The following is a 17,978-nucleotide window of genomic DNA, read 5'->3' on the forward strand; positions in this document are numbered from 1 at the left end:
CATTAAGTCACGAAATGTCACCTTTGGCAAAGACGATCATGTAGAAATGACCAAGTAATCCGGAAAACTGCCCATATTAAAAGCAGCTGAAGTCTACTGCGTTCTCATTTATCTCTACCTTGGCAGAAGTAACTCAAGCCAAAAAACACACTGAACGTTATAATCCATCATGAAGGCACTGAAGACAATTCAACACTACAGCCTGTGTCCAAATGCCTCTCAGGATGTCATAACTTCACAGAATTCATTCCTGAGTGATGGGGTGCCATCAAACCAGACACTCAAAAGTGAACAAAGGGACAGGTAACTAAGTCACAGACAAAATAAGGCACTTTATCCATGTACTTCAACAATCACAACCATATTCCAACACACACCAACCAATGATGCAAAGACGACCCATCAGAGCTGAGATCCACGCTACTGCGTGTGTGGCAGCTGCTAAGAGGAGCCATCCGAAATGAGAAATGCATTACTTTGAGGCAAGTCCCAAAAACAAGGGAAGAAAGTGAGTGGGGGTGCAGGTGAACAAGGCTAGATACAAACCAGTCCCTGTTGAAGCTGAGTGATGAGTACATGGAGGTTCTTTATATAATACTTCTACATTTGGATATGTTTTAAACCTTCTATGTTTAAAAGTAAAATACAAAAAAAGAAAGAACCAACACATTTTCAAGATGCTCAAAAGTAAAAACAGGTTTCTCTCACAGCCCCTTGCATAAAACTTAATTTTCAATCCTTCACAACAATGGAGAGGAAATAAACACCTTTCTTATACTTAAGCAGTGAGGGTAAAAAGGTAGATGATGCATATTGTAAGCCTAGAAAAGTTCTTGAGAGAGAAAACAGGTTAGATCTACTAACAAAACATCATCACTTTTCACAATTTCCCCTTCTCATGTTTCCATTGCACTTCTGAAGATGGATCTCCAACTCTTCCAGAGTCACACACACTGCCTAAAGCGCAGGACAGAAAAACCAACCGCCAAAAGCCATGCAAAACTCAAGATCAGAAACCAGAACCGGAAACTGTCATGACTATGACACAAGCAACAAATGATTCATCCTGAGAAAGCGGTCAAGTCCCATCTGTTTCTCAGGACTCCCAAAAGACGTCCGGGCAGAAGAGTTCTGGGACCCGAGTCAGCATCAAGTGCCTCGGACATTTACTGAGCATCCTGGCTACCCAGCGCCCAGCAAGGAGGTAGAAATCCACTAGGAAGCAAATGAGAACAAAAATTCACAACGCAAGCCAGAAGTGCCACAACAGAGGGTGCAGAAAAGCACCTCCAAAACCCAGACAAAAAAGGGGCTCACCCTGCTTGAGAAGCCAGGGAGGTAACCTGGGAAGGGGTCTTCACAGATGAACAGGAGCTTGTCTAACACTGCAGGCTGCTGGTGGAGAGGGAGCATGAGCAAAGGCCAGAGGTCTCCAATGCCTGGCAAGGAGTTACATGGCTGCAAGTAGGGCACCTGCTGGGCAGCGGAGGGAGCCCAGGGAGTTGGCAGGGGGCGGCGGTGAGAGACCACGAATGGCCTTGCACATGCACTAAGGAGCTTAGACTTGACCCTGTGGAGCAGCACTTCTCAAACTAGCAGTGGTGAAGGGCCAGTTGTTGAAATGGCCAACCCATCATAGATGATGCTCACGCTCCCTGTTTGTCCTTTCCTCATCATTCACAGGTAACATAGCACACACACTGGCGCAGGCACAACACCACCACTATAGACAACACCAAGAGCATTTCAGCAGGCAGGGGCACAGCTAGGTCCAACTGGTCTTTTTGGAGGGTGTATCTGAGGGCAGTGTGATGAGTGAACGAGAGGGTTAAGGTGCGGGGGGCATGGATGGTGGTCAGGAGGCTGCTGCATTCATCTAGGAAATGAATGCCAAGAGCCTTGCTAAGGCACCAGCAATCGGGCCAGAGAGGAGGAGTCAGGTTTGCAGGGTCCTTCCCAGTCTACATGACAGGGCTTGGTGACCACTGGGCATCAAGGGGGAAGTAGCACAGCATAGTTCTGTTTTCTCTAGTTTCTATACTGCTTGGCGGTGATTCTTTCGGCACAGGGAGGAACTGTGGCAAGAGGCACATGTTTAGAAAGAGATATTCATGTGAGAATAAAATTGTCTTCAAATTTCAAATAACTTTGTTCTGACTCTTCCCTCCTAAGAAATCTCCAGTATTATGTCCTGTTTTGTTCACCTGCTGTATACTCAGAACCTGGAGTAGTATCTGGATAGCTTTATAATTTATCTGAATGTCCACTCAAGGGACATCTCAGGAGTCTGGGCCCAGCTGGCTAGGAGAGTAGTCATATTGCATATTTAGCAGATTTTCATGATTAGTAAAGAATGGTTCTAATTTGACCCAGCCCTTCGTGCCTGCTATTATTGGAAAGGAGACAGAAAAGAATGGAGCCGGGTTGCTACAGAATAACCTGTAATTTGATGGGGATTTGAGTGTTAAAAATCAGCATTAACTAGTATTTTAAGGTGAGCTCAAGAAGCCCTACACCAGCCCTGGAAATACTAAAGAAAGTCCTCTCGACTCCATCAGGCCAAAGCAAGCTAATCTAAAACAAAACATGGTGGCAACATTCTCAGTTTGCGTTTGGTCTAAAAGTACAGAGATGAAATATATTCAACTCTATTCACTGGTGAGGTTTTAGAGAAAGACAGACTACAGTTACAAAATCAGTGCTTAGAAGGATGGCCCCTAAAGTAAAATGTCACAACCCAAATGAGTTCCAGAAAACAAAACGCATTTTCTCTATTAGGCATAATTTGCCACTATGGTGTAAGAAACCACCATTGCTGGGAACTACAACACGTTTGGCTGAGGAACAAAAGCACCTGCCAAACCACCATAGAAAGCAAAAAAAAAAAAAAAAAAAAAAAAAAAAAAATGCCCTGTTGGTTGGCTCCTGAAAAAAGTAAACAGCCAAATGGAGTTGCAGGCCTCTATTCTCAAGAACCCCAGTTTGGTGAGTTAAAGGTATGTGTTTGCATCAGCAAGTTTATTCCATTCAACTCTGAATCCCTCTTTGAGACTCAGACCCAAGCTTGTATCCTCTCTTGTCTGGACTAGTGCAGTACACCCCTGCCTGGCCTCCCAGTTTCTTCCTGGGCCCATCTGTTCAGTTTCAACACAGCACTTGTTGATCTTGTAAAGTGGAGGCCATGTGCTTTATTCTGCTCAGACTACTATAACAAAATACCATAGACTAGGGGGCTTGAACAACATTGAACAACAGAAATTTATTTCTTATGGTTCTGGAAGCCGGAAGTCTGAGATTGGTTTCTGGTGAGGGCTGTCTTCTTGGCTTGCAGACGGCCACCTTCTCACCATGTCCTCACATGGTGGAGAGAGAATGAGTGAGCTCTGGTCTCTCCCTTCTCATAAGGACACTCATCCATCCTAAGGGCCCCACCTTCATGATTATCTCCCAAAGGCCCCATCTCAAAGTACCATTACACCGAGGGCTAGTGCTTCAGCTTATGAATGGCAGTGGAAGGATGACACAAACATTCAGTCCAGAATAACAGGGCACGTTGCTCCTTGCCTCAGGTTCCTCTATTGGCTGAGAAAAAGCCAATGTCCTCACACCAGCCACTAGGCCCTACACCAGTGGTATCCATAGGGAGAGCACAGCTCCCTAGGGAATGCTTGAGAAATCGATGAAGGTATTTTCTGTTGGTCACAGAGACTAGCGGACTTTACAGACACTAAGTGTGGGGGACCAGGGATGCTAGTGGTCCTGCACAACCAAGGATTGCCCTGCATCTGCACGCCACTCTGATGTCCTGCCAGACATTCTCATGGGCCAAAACCCTTTATTAGTTATCCGAGCCTATAGTCTGTTTTACACATAAGCACAAATGTACTTTTTCATAATATATAGAATTTTCTTGGAACGTTAACTACTGTGTAAGGCAGGTAAGGCTGTACTTCTTTTGTTTGAAACACTACCAAGAACAGTGCACCATCTTGGAAATCCAGTTGCCATGGCTATGGTGGTAAACTATCCTGCACTTGTCTCCATTTGCATTAACAGGCACAGCATTTGTTCCTGGGGGGAGTGTCAGCGTGTGTCCAAGCATTTACATGTTATATCTATGTGATTAAAAAATACTTTCCTATTATTTGTTTTAGATTACCAGTTCGGTAATATGTTTATTTCTTTTTGAAACTGTGTATATGTAGTTTACTGACTATAAATTTTGTTTCAGTAAGCATCTTTATAGTACATGTGAAGTAAAGGAAGTGCTGGGTCCCTCCTGCCCTGTATGACTGGCCCATCTCTCTCTGAGCTGATCTCCACCCGCCATAACTCTGTGCTCCTCCTCTACCGTGCCAGGGACGCTCCCACCCTTCCTTCTTTTTTTTTTTTTTTAAGGACACTCCACCTTTGACCCACTATGCCGGCTGTCTACGAGACTCCCTTGTCTCCTTGAGCTCCTGCTCAAATGACACCTTCTCAGTGGAGCCCTCCCTGTTTAAAACTGCAGACTCCCACCCCAACCTGGCACTGCCCATTCCATGTCCCCACTTCATTTTTTCTCCAAACCTCTCGTTACTAATAAGTAACTGATTTCCTGTTTTACCACTGGAATGAAAGCTCTATGACAAAAGGGTTTGCTTGTTTTGTTCACTTGCTGTATCCTCAGGACCTAGAGTAGCATCTGGATACCTTTATCATTTATCTATATTTAACAATTTAGAAAAACGTTGAAATCTTTAGTTATAACCACAAGATTAAAGTTAAACTGAAAACTCAGGGTATCTACACATTGCCATCTTTAATCTTTGTATAGAAATGTAAGTTAAGGCCACTGGTATCCAGGTCTAAACTAAAACATGCCAGTTTATTCTTAGAAAAACAGACTTAGATCATCATGAATACTACTGGAAATTATTAGGCTGGGCACAGTGACTCACATCTTTAATCTCAGCAGTTTGAGAGGCAGATCACTTGAGGCCAGGAGTTTGAGACCACCCTGGCCAACATAGTGAAACTCCGTCTCTACTGAAAATACAAAAATTAGCCAGGCATAGTGGTGCATGCCTGTAATCCCAGCTACTCAGGAGGCTGAGGCATGAGAATCACTTCAACCTGAGAGGCAAAGGTTACAGTGAGCCAAGATTGCACCATTGCACTCCAGCCTAGGCAACAGGGGGAAACTCTGTCTCAAAAAAAAAAAAAAAAAAAAAAAAAAAGAAAAGAAATTATTAGACCTTAATTGGATTTCTCTAATTCTTCCTTTAAGTGTCTTGTAACTCCTCCTCCCTAGTCAGTCACTAGATTCTACTGATTCTATTTCTGGCTTGCCTCTCACCCTTCCCATCCCTCCTCCCTTTCCAGGTCTGCTTCCTGTCTCTAGTCATCCCACACACAGCTGCCGGAGTCATCGAAAAGTGAGCACCTGTTGAGTCACTCACCTGTTCAATCACATTAACAGCTCCCAATTTCCTGTTCAGTCAGATGCAAACGCCAAAGTGCTCCCGTAAGGTTCAACATCCCCTTGTAATCCTCCCTCCCTCTACCTGGAAACGCTAAGCTCCTGCTAAACAGGATCAGCTCCTGCACCCTAGACCTGCTGCCTCCTTTGCTCTTCTCCAGGCCTCACTCCCGACTGAACTCAATTCATCCACCAGGGCTTACCTCCGACACCCCACTTCACAGAGCCTCCTGCCCTCCAAATGGATGTGGGCCCACAGCACATTACTAGTCCCTCTCATGAGTGGTTACAGGACTCGGCTGTGTTGAAGTCCTGTGTTCTTATATTTTCACCATGGGTTTAGACCATGGGCTTCTTGAGGACAAGGTCTGCCTTTTTCATTTTGGTGTCCTATAGAACAGGGGTCCCCAACCCCCGGGCTGTGGACCCATACTGGTCTGTGGACGGGTCCATGGCCTGTTAGGAACTGGGCCACACAGCAAGAGGTGAGCAGTGGGTGAGCAAGCAAAGCTTCATCTGTATTTACAGCCGCTCCTTGTCACTGGCATTACTGCCTAAGCTCCACCTCCTGTCAGATCAGTGGCAGCATTAGATTTTCATAGGAGTGTGAACCCTATTGTGTACTACGCATGTGAGCGTAGTGTGGCATGTTTCCTATGAGAATCTAATGCCTGATGATCTGTTATTGTTTCCCATCATGCCCAGATGGGACCGTCTAGTTGCAGGAAAACAAGCTCAGGGCTCCTACTGATTCTACATCATGGTGAGTTGTATAATTACTTCATTCTACATCACAATGTAGTAATAATTATAGAAATAAAGTGCGCAATAAATGTAATGCACTTGAGTCATTTCAAAACATTCCCTGTCCCTGCTCCCCCGGTCCACAGAAAAACTTCCACGAAACTGGTCCCTGGTGCAAAAAAGGTTGGGGACTGCTGATACACAGTATCTCTCACATTCTAGGTTCTCTAAATACACATTCAATTGAGTTAAAAAGAGGCAAATTCTTTCAGTTCTAAGTTAGAAGAGAAAACAGGTTAATTCTTATGCTTGACTAAGTAATAGGACACAGTTTTGTTGGATACAGATGACATTACTTGCAGAAATGAAGACTTAGAAAAAATCAACTTAAAGCATTATGTGCAGGGAAAAGCAAAGCAGAATGAAGTGGCTCAGGGTGAAGATGCCCTGCCTGGGAACAATGAAGCTGAAAGACATGCCCTAACATTCCACAGCCAATGTGTTTCTCTCAATTCTTGTGTGATTTGTTGATTTTCATCTCTGGACAAAATAGGAAATCCTGAAGTTTGAAGGACTCTGTTTCATTTTAAAAACATTAAAAGGCTTAAATGTGATGGAGATACAGTACAGATGACGTTCTTGGAACCTGTAATAAAACACTCTACAGTCTTCCTGTGGCCACACACTCCTGAGAGAGCTGGTCTTTGCGCTGTTTAAAGTTCCTGCTGATCCAAGCAGGGCCCATACAGGTGGGGCAGGATGGCCTGTGGTAACCCAGCTGCCATCATCTATGGACGGTAACGAGGTTTGCTGCTGAATTCACAAGACAATGTGTGACCTTCTGACATATGCCAATATTTTTCCATCTAGCATACTGTTTTGGAACACTTTATTAAGGAAGGAAAAACATTGGCTGCGCTCATGAAAGTAATGAGTCACAGAGCAGTGACGAAAGAGAACGATGCTGTTCAGACCCGAACCTCGGGCCAAATGAGATTTATTACTAGACAGATTAAATAATATAGATGACTCTGAAAGTCCCAAATCCTGGGATTTGCATGGCTTTATCTGGAAAGATTACTTTGGAAATCAAATACAATTTCCCAGCTGTAGGGCTTGACTCTGCTAGTTACCACCAGGAAGATCAGATCATAACATGGACGCACGGTATGTTAAGTAAGAAAGAAGCTCAGTCTTTATTCCCCTCACCGTAACAACCCAATAAAGTGGTTAACTTGGATGAATGTCAAATCTTACAGCCCTCTATTATTTCAGCCTCTATAAAAACAAATGAGTAATTTGAGGTGTTAAGAAGATACCTTCTTGTAATTATGATTACAAGATTCTAATCATGAGAACAAATTTAGTGCAGCATGTCTTCATAAAGACCAACTAGCTAGAGCTATTAATAGAAAAGCCTAGAGCCATTTTAACATGAAGTCTAAACAGAAGCAAAAAAGATGAAACGTGCTTCTTTAACTGAGGCACTTAGTGGATAACCACAGCAAAGCTATAAACATCCTTGGAGCAGAATGCCTTTTCCTCTCTTGATCCCATTCTTCTTTATTTCTTATTTATTTTATTAGATAATGAGTAATGTTTTCTCTTTCTCCAGAATATGTTTCTGTGGACCCAGTTAAGCAAATGTCCATGTTGCCCAAGGACCAAATCCAAATTACCTTCTTTTAAAGTCCATTTGATTGAGCCTGTCCTCTTGCTGACAGCATGCAAACTTCCATCCAGCGTTGACACAAACAACAAGGTTTCAGGAAGCGTCACTGTGCTGGTACTTCCAAAAATCTGCAACGAGATGTAGAAGACTCTTCATGTTGATATGATTCTTCACCTTGGGCATGTACAATCACAGACCCCCCACCCCCAAGGTTATCCTGCTAAAACCCTCCATTTTACAGATGAAGAAATGGAAGGTGGAGAGCCTAAATTCCCACTCAGTCAGGACTAGAACCCAGGTCACCTCACTCTAAGCAGTGATCCTGCCTGCAGACAGGCAGGCTCATGACCTAACATTACAAGGACAAGAATTCTGAAATAATCCATGGGGCAGCCTCCACTGAAACAGAGGGGCAAAGTAGGCTCAGCTTTCTGACTTGCTTCTCTTGGGTCTATTCTATTCTCTAAAACCTGGTCATCTCATAAGACGTTATGATAAAAAAGAATGCGAACACCCACGTGCACACACGCTCATGAAATTTTAAAAAGCAAAGAATTAGGGGAAAATGCTTAAAGCAAAATAGGAAAAACAGCTTTCATTATACAAAGAATTTATAAAATAAAACACCAAGGTTCCAGTAAAGATATGTTATAAAAGTAAATGAATAAAAAGCATAACCCCAAACTGGTCCTCACTTAGAATAAAAATAAAATTTAAATTAAAATGTACCTTTTTTTCTCAACAAACTTAAAACAAAACAAAAAAACATTTTAAAGGAAATAACCAAAGGCTGTGACATTTCTCATCCATTGCTAGTAGCACTGAAAATTACTAGTATCATCTTTCTGGAAAATATAAAAGTGCTCTTAGTTTTTGATCCTATAATTCCACTTCTATACTCTAAAGAAATAACTCCAGAAATGGAAAAAGTTCTGTGCAAATGATACTCATGACATCCCATTTATAAACACAAAAACTGGAAAGAACCAAATTTCCAATAATATCTAAATGGCTAAGATAAATAAAGACATATGTTCAGTGAAATAATTATCATTAAAATAACACTTGGAAAAATCTACAATATAGAAAAATGCTTACATACATTATCAATTAAATATAGAATCCAAGATTTGATATTCACTGTGGTTACAATTATACTGGACTGATTTTTTTTTTTTTTTTTTTTTGCCTGCCTGTCTTCTGGCTTTGCTAGGAATTGTACCCTCATTCCACAGGGTTTCCATGAGGGCAGGTGTGTGCGCACATGTACACACATGGACGCATATGCAGGTGACAGCTGGTAAGGTTTCCTGGATAAGATTTCCCTTTTGAGGTAGAGGTCCCTTCAGCAACCCCACCCTTGTAATGAGATTTTCTCTTCCTTTGTCACATACTATCCTGCAAATAGCTTTTTCCCCTCGTCTTCAATTAAAAAAAAAAACATGCCAATACAACTTGCTAATACTGCAACAGTTTGAATTCTGGCACAAATGCTATTTTTGAAATACAGAAGTATGGAGCATTAAATGTAAAAGGACTGGGGTTATCTGTGCATGGGAGCCTGATCCCAGAAAGCCCGGCTACTCTCGGTAAGAGCCAGGATGCCTAGTTAATCCTTCAAAGGGAAGGCCCCACAGGCTCTCTCTGGGGCAGCCTGAGGTGGCAGGACAAATTCTCTGGGGTCCCGTATTCCTTTTCCACGGTGGAGACCCACCAACAGAGGGAGTGAAACGGCTGCCAGAACTTAGCACATCCCACCTCTGTGCTTTGCCCAGGGCCAGGGCCTGGGCCCACTCCCTAGAATGGGAGAAAGGACAGCAAGCTGTGTTGCCACCTGCAAGTCTACTCTGTGCAAAGCCTCAAGTCTGAGGAAGAAGAGTGCTTTTAATTCTACCTTTGGAACTAGGAAATTAATATCAGAGTATGAATCGGCTAGGAAAACATAAGCCTCAAGGGTGGTATCTGCCCTAGCCGGGGATGCAAAGGTCACTGTTTGGGAGTGGTTAGAATTATTTCAGCCCAGAGGGTCCAGATGGTGACAAGCCAGCTGAACCACAGGTACCTGGGCCTGGAGAACTGTGGCCCTATGACAAAGCCACCAGGAGTTCATGAGTAAACAGGGGCTAAGTGAATTGGGGCTATCTGCCACCGAGGAGGGGGAATGGGTGTGTAGCTTGGTGTGGGATGGCTGGATTATGTTAGGTGTGACAGTTTGGAGGATGAATAAATGAAAGGGCAAATTATGCATACCTGGGGCCAAGAAGTGGAAATCCCTGCTGAGCCCTCCTCCACCCACCCAAAGATACCACAGGAATAACCACTCTGTACAACAGGTCTTGGGAGGCCACACAAGAAAGTGAGTTAAACTCTGGGTGGCTAAAGTGGGAATAAGGCCAGGCGTGGTGGCTCATGCCTGTAATCCCAACATTTCGGGATGCCAAGGCAGGAGGATTACTTGAGGTCAGGAGTTCGAGACCAGCCTGGCCAATATGGTGAAAACCCATCTCTACTGAACACACAAAAATTAGCCGGGCGTGGTGGCATGTGCCTGTATTCCCAGCTATTCAGAAGGCTGAGGCAGGAGAATTGCTTGAACCTGGGAGGTGGAGTTTGCAGGGAGGTTACACTGAGCCAAGGTTGCACCACTGCACTCTAGCCTGGGTGACAGAATGAGACTCTGTCTCAATCAATAAATCAATCAATCAATCAATCAATCAATAAATGGAAATAAAACTTGAGAGAGCTCTATGAATGTGTTTTCTGTCACATGGAAAAAGCTGAATGAGAAAGACACAGAAACAGAAAGCAGCCTGAGAAGAAACATGACTGAAAAGACTGGGAGAGCCCACCCTGGCTTCCACAGCTCCTGAGGCCTAGCTAAGTTCTTGCCCTTGGGCTTAGAGACCCTCCAGTCCTTACAATAAATTCCCCTCTTTGCTTAAGCCTGTTAGAATTAGGTTTCTGTCACTTGTAGCCTAAACAGTCCCCACCACACACCCAATGAGGAAAAATGCAGATAGAAAAAGGGAAAAAAAGGGCCAGGCGCGGTGACTCATGCCTACATGTAATCCCAGCACTTTGGGAGGCCGAGGGAGGCACATCACTTGAGGTCAGATGTTCGAGACCAGCCTGGCCAACATGGAGAAATCTCATCTCTACTAAAAATACAAAAATTAGCCGGGCATGGTGGTGGGTGCCTGTAATCCCAGCTACGCGAGAGGCTGAGGCAAAAGAAATCACTTGAACCCAGGAGTTGGAGGTTGCAGTGAGCCGAGATCGTGCCACTGTACGCCAGCCTGGGGGACAGAGCGAGGTTCTGTCTCCAAAAATAAAAATAAAGGGAAAACAATACTGCAAAATTACAGCAATATTTCTTCTTTTCTCATTTTTTAAACTTCCAATAATATGATTTGCTAATCTGTAGTGAATTTTTCACAAAGTAGAAAGGAGATGGACAAGCTGGCAGAGAGAGAAGCTTGAATTTAAAGGAGCTTCGGCAAGCGCCTAAGTTCCACGTGAAGCACTTTCCACCTCAGGATAGTAGGCAAGTCAACCACCTTTGATCATTCATCTCCACCAAACAAGGGACCAGAGTTTAGAAACACAGGGGTCTCCCAATAAGAATGTATGCATCCAAGAATAAGAAGAGTTTGCTGTTATTAAAGCCTACAGTACAACCATAATGAACTAAGTGCCCCCAAGTATATCTTATCACAGTATTAATATTTAAAAGGGTTAATATTTACTAAAACATGTCAGTGCTCCTTTGCTACTAGCGGAAGCACTAGTGGAAACAAAAGCCACCTGCCTTGTCTGAGCATCTTGGAAGCCACTGGAAGAGCAACAGTCTACGGTTGGTTTATGGATCAAAATAAAACACTAATCATGGCCGGGACCGGTGGCTCACGCCTGTAATCTCAGCACTTTGGGAGGCTGAGGCGGGTGGTTCACCTGAGGTCAGGAGTTTGAGACCAGCCTGGTCAACATGGTGAAACCCCGTCTGTACTAAAAAAAATACTAAAAAATCAGCCAGGCCTGGTGGCAGACACCTTTAATTCCAGCTACTTGGGAGGCTGAGGCAGGAGAATTGCTTGAACCCGGGAGGCGGACATTGCAGTGAGCTAAGATCATACCATTGCAGTCCAGCCTAGGCAACAGAGCAAGACTCTGTCTCAAAATCAAAAACAACAACAACACTAATCACATGACTAATTTAGTCTTGGAAAAATCTCACAAAGTTTAGAGAGAAGCTGAATTTGGCAACTGAGAATTCTGTCAATCACAATGTCTACAGAAATGCCACAAACGATTATAATTGGCAGGTTCTTCTCAAGGCTCTCAACTGTACCAAATCGAAACTCCTGGGAGCCACTCGGAACAGTGTTATTCTCTCATAAGGCAAATAAAAATGACAAATTTTCTGGCTTTTTCCCCTCTGGCATTTTTAAAAGCATGAACATGCCTGAGTTCAAATGTAGTTGCTATAGCTAACATGAATTAAACATGTTTCCAGATGCCTTGTGTGATACTGAGCACAGCTGAGAACTATTTGTACCTGAACACTGAAAAATGCTGCTTCAGAAAGATGAACTTGTGCCTTGTCTTTGCCCAGCCATTTCAGTCCTTAGTGCTCACTTTTCGCTACAAGCAACATACCCTACGGCACACACACTGGTTTCCAGAGAGCCTGAAAATGGAAAGAAAATGTCGAGTCTGCAGATCTGTTTCAAGTTAACAACTATTTGGAATTTGATTCAGTTTTAAAACTAGTAGTTGGAAGGTTAAAAAAAAAAAAAGTGGAATATATACTCCTGGCTTTGATGGTGACTTGTAGGAAGTAACCAACAGTAACTGTGGAGGGTGAGAAGGGTAGTGGCAGGCATCTAGTCTCGCCTAAAACTAAACATCCATTAGCTAATTGGTCCCCACAGACATCAGACTCTGTCCAGCATGTGTCACTTAGCAGGCTTCAGCACTATAAGGGTCCACACTGCAGCCCTACTCAGCTGGACTGCAGCAAGAGTCTCCCTCCCATGAAAGCCAACACAAGACCAGCACTGGATCCTGATGTTCAATGTTCTGATTATAAAGCAATGTTATGGCTGGACATGGTGACTCACGCCTGTAATCCCAGCACTTTGGGAGGCCGAGATGGGCGGGTCACTTGAGGTCAGGAATTCAAGACCAGCCTGGCCAACATGGTGAAACCCTGTCTTTACTAAAAATACAAAAGTTAGCTGGGTGTGGTGGCGGGCACCTGTAATCCCAGCTACTCGGGAGGCTGAGGCAGGAGAATCGCTTGAGCCCAGGAGGCGGAGGCTGCAGTGAGCCGAGATCACGCCACTGCACTCCAGGCTGGGCGACAGAGTAAGACTCCATCTCAAAAAAAAAAAAAAAAAAGGCAATGTTACACAAAATCCAGCAGCTTCCCCATTCATAAAATCCACCATTCACTCTGCATTTACTACAAAGATATAGAAGTGGCTATCAACTGCTTATGCAGAGATGATTGAAAGGTACATCACCAACAATTTAATCATTCCCTAATATTGTGAATTCAGCTAATCGTTAGGGCTCTTGCATTAATTAACTACTTATATATATTTCAGGTAAGAAAAAAATATTTTCTTAAATGCCTTCTGAAATAACTTCATTTAGAAAAAGTCTTCAGTAAAGAGAATTATGGACACAGGGGCAGATAGGTGTTCAAACAGCACAAAAACAAATGAAATGACCTCTAGCAAAAAACTACCAGTTTCTAAACTAGCATTTGGGACTGACTGCTCAAGCAGGGAGGCAAGCTCATCAGTGGCTGGAGAACAACCAGCAAAAAACCCACAGCTTCCTGGGCATGGTGGCTCACGCCTGCAATTCCAATACTTTGGGAGGCCCGGGCAGGAGGATTGCTTGAGCCCAGAAGTTTCAGGCCAGCCTGTGCAATATAGGGAGACCCCATCTTGACAAAAAAAAAATTAATTTGCGAGGTACGGTGGTTTATGTATGTAGTCCCAGCTACTCAGGAGGCCAAGGAGGGAGGATTGCTTGAGCCTGGGAGGCAAAGGTTGCAGTGAGCCAAGACAGTGCTACTGCACTCTAACCTGAGCAACAGAGCCAGACCCTATCTCAAAATAAAACAAACAAACAAACCAAAAACACCAGGGCTTGATTTCAGCAGCCTTATCACTGAAGTTTTGGCTTGTTTCCACTTACCACTGCCCTGTCACCCCCTGCAATGATAAGTACAGCAGGGAAGACCCCGCAAGCTCCTCTGAGATTCAGAACATATGAAAGCCGAATGTTCCCTATCAGGGGTTTCAGAAATGTTGCTTTTGCCAAAAAAATGCAGCTTGTCAATTTCAGACATACATTTCAAGAACTGATTCCCAGGTTAACTGACTACCTGATAACAAGTGTCAGGGCCAGGTGTGGTGGCTCATGCCTATAATCCCAGCACTTTGGGAGGCCCAGGCAGGTGGATCACCTGAGGTCAGGAGTTCGAGACCAGCCTGGCCAACATAGTGAAACCCTGTCTCTACTAAAAATACAAGAATGAGCCAGGCGTGGTGGTGCACACCTGTAATCCCAGCCACTCAGTAGACTAAGTCAGGAGAATCGCTTGTATCCAGGAGGAAGTGGTTGCAGTGAGCCAAGATCGCGCCACTGCACTCCAGCCTGGGTGACAGAGAGACACTCCATCTCAAAAAAAAAAAGGGTCAGAAATAAGATCATTAAAATGGCACAGAATTTTCACCTCTAAGTCAGTGGGAACATACAGTGTCACGCACACGTGTTCCATACCCACAATTTTCCAGTGATCTACACTTAACGAGGTTTATAATCTCTGTTCCATTTACAAAACTGGAGTATCTTACCCCTGCAAAAAAAATAAAGGCATGTACACACAAACACACACACACAGAAAACCTACGATTGTGAAAAAGAGAGTCACACACTTCTCAGGTGGCATGTAAATGGATCAAGTCCAACCCAACTGTTCATCCCTCTCTCTTTTTTCTTCTTTTTTCTGAGATGAGGTCTTGCTTTGTCACCCAGGCGGGAGTGCAGCTGAGCGATCAGAGCTCACTGCAGGCTTGAGGCTCAAGCAATCCTCTCCCCTCAGTCTTCCAAGTAGCTGGGACTACAGGTGTGTGACACCAGCCCGGCCAATTTTTAAATTTTTTGTAGAGTTGGGAGTCTCACTACACTGACCAGGCTGGTCTTGAACTCCTGGCCTCATGCAATCCTCCCACCTCAGCCTCCTGAGTTGCTGAGATTACAGGCATAAGCTTAAAAATAATGATAAAAAAAAAAAGACTTAAAATAAAAATCTTTTCCATGAATCTTCTCCCCATCCCACCTCCACTCCAACAGACCAGAAGTTTATACAATCATCTGGCTAATAATAAAAATTTGTTTTAGGAATATCACACCAATGTCTAGAATTTGTTCAGAGGCTGTTTTTTTCTGTGTGTGTGTGTTTTTGTTTGTTTTGCTAATAGTCCTCTATGTTCATTGGATTACTGTTATATTGCATAATCCTAACTTTAGTTTTATTTATTTAAGGTTAAGAAAACCGCCGGGCACAGTGGCTCACGCCTGTAATCCCAGCACTTTGGGAGGCCGAGGTGGGTGGATCACCTGAGGTCAGGAGTTTGAGACCAGCCTGGCCAACGTGGTGAAACCCTGTCACTACTAAAAATACAAAAATTAGCCAGGCATGATGGCAGGTGCCTGTAATCCCAGCTATTTGGGTGGCTGAGGCAGGAGAATCGCTTGAACCTGGGAGGCGGAGGTTTCAGTGAGCCAAGATCGTGCTGTTGCACTCCAGCCCAGCCTAGGCGACAAGAGCAAAACTCCATCTCAAAAAAGAAAGAAAGAAAGAAAACCATTCCTCCAAACTAAAAATACTTACATAATTTGAGCAAGGACAATAGAATATCATACAATACCATGTGTACCTCAGTTCTTGGAACCTGCAACCTGCCAACAACAGCCAGGCTGCCTTTTGCAGTGCAGGGTTCCTTGCCAGGACTCAAATCTACTGGATGGTTGGCACAGAGGTAAAGCAATAAATTGGGGTTACGGGTTCCTTTTAGTTGGCTAATGAATACATATTACAGTATTAAAGGTAAGACTTGAAACAGGTTATGCAAGTGAGAGAAGGATTATATAAGAAAGATTTCCAAGATATTTTGTTTTACTGCCCAGTTAGGACATATGAAATCTTGAGAACAATTAAAAGTGCATGTTGCTAAATGTAGAATAATGATTTCAAGTGGATTAGAATGTGCTAAGGAATTAGAGCTTGTAATTATTAACCTTGGCAATCATGCTTGGAGGTGGGAAGGGCATGCTACACAGGGGAATGTGCCTATGCCAAAGCACCTATCAAAAAAGGCAAGATAAGGCTGATCCACCGCACATGTGGATGTGGTGAGGGGTGCTGTCTAGATGGATAAGAAAGTAGGGGTTAATAATGAGTAATGGCAAATAGACTGTATTATTCTGCTGGCTATAACTGGCTGAAAGCCACAGGATGGATCAGCTGATTTTAAGAGATACCAGTAAGACACTTTCTGGCATGCCATAACAGGACACCAGTCCTATAGGGTTTCTTACACACACACACACACACACACGCACGCACACACACACACACACAAGCTCACTGTCTCTTTCTCTCATAGGACACCAGTCCTACAGGGTTTCTTATACACACACCCACACACACACACACACACACACAAGCTCTCTCTCTCTCACTCAACCTGTGCGGTAACATCAAAACAACAGGAAGAAGTACCTCGAAATGGTATTCTATAACACAGACCCTTGAAAGGCACTAAAGGATATTCAAAACAAGGACATCTGTGTCTACAATTCTTCTACTTGCAGCAATATTATCTATCTCAGACTATAAACTCAAAGCCTGGCCATTTGTGATTCTCTGCTTTATAAAGGCAGCCAGCAGAGTACCGCTTTCTAATACCATTTCATCACGTAGTAGGAGACTGTCCAATCATGGCCAAAAAGACATAAAAAATTCACCAAAGCAGTAGAACACTGAAATCAGTGCCTAGTAAGTGCAAAGGCCCATGACATAAAACTCTCTCAATGATTAAAGCAAGCCCTCAGAGTAAAAGCCTCACAATGATCAGGAGGGGCTCAGCTCTTGGCTCACAAAGGACTATCTTTGAAGTTATGTTAAGTAAAGGCCTAATTAAGACAGATACAAAAAAAATTTTTTTGCTTTTTTTCTTTGAGACAGGGTCTTGCTCTGTCACCCAGGCTGGAGTGCAGCAGCACAAATCATGGCTCACTGCAGCCTCGACCTCCTGGGCTCAAGCGATTCTCCCACCTCAGCCTCCCGAGTAGCTGGGACTACAAGCATGCACCACTATGCCTGGCTTTTTATTTCATTTTTTGTAGAGATGGGGATCTACTATGTTGCCCAGGCTGGTGTTGAACTCCTGGGCTCAAGCAATCTTCCCACCTCACCTCTCAAAGTGCTGGGATTACAGGCCTGAGCGGCTGGCCTACAAAAAAGATTTTTATTCAAATCAAACCCTGTTCCCTGATCCTCATCTCATTTACACATACTGCAGCAAAGTACTTATACCCAAATATGGAGATTTCTATACAGCCACCTGAACAGTGAGTAACAGAAATTTCACTACTTTTAGTCTCCTGTCTATGGAAGAACATTCAGAACCAAATTAAAACATCAGCCATAGACACAAACAAAAGTCTTACTGTTTTAAAGATTTCAGTCCACTAGTAAATCATTCCAAATTCTGTTATACGTCGTTTACCTGCGTGTAGGTCAGCAATAATCCATCAACCATACAGTTCCTTCTAACCAGTCTATCGGCTGTTATGTTTCCTGATATTAAGTCAATAAAGGCAACCATGACATTTGCTTTGGATGGGAGTCAAGTGTCTAGCTGGGATGCAGTAAAGGCCAAGGCCTAACTGAACAGCACTGTGTGGTTTCCAAACTAAGCAGCTGAGAGAGTTAAACTTTAGTGTTTGTGGCAAGTCTGGCGTATGGTGTAATTAACCACCACCCAAGACAGTTAGGACTTTTCTTCAGTTTAGGCT

General features: G+C 43.6%; 1 protein-coding gene across 1 annotated transcript in view; it reads right to left on the reverse strand.

Moving 5' to 3' along the window:
* The window catches only part of ERN1 (endoplasmic reticulum to nucleus signaling 1), a 91,812-nt gene that overhangs the window by 51,217 nt on the left and 22,617 nt on the right, over positions 1-17,978 (reverse strand). The window contains exon 3 of the mRNA XM_003262639.4: positions 7,885-8,005. Coding sequence (XP_003262687.2) covers positions 7,885-8,005 — 121 coding nt within the window. The remainder of the gene's footprint in view (positions 1-7,884; positions 8,006-17,978) is intronic.

The sequence above is a fragment of the Nomascus leucogenys genome, chromosome 19 (assembly GCF_006542625.1).
Source record: "Nomascus leucogenys isolate Asia chromosome 19, Asia_NLE_v1, whole genome shotgun sequence".
Classification (NCBI taxonomy): domain Eukaryota; kingdom Metazoa; phylum Chordata; class Mammalia; order Primates; family Hylobatidae; genus Nomascus; species Nomascus leucogenys.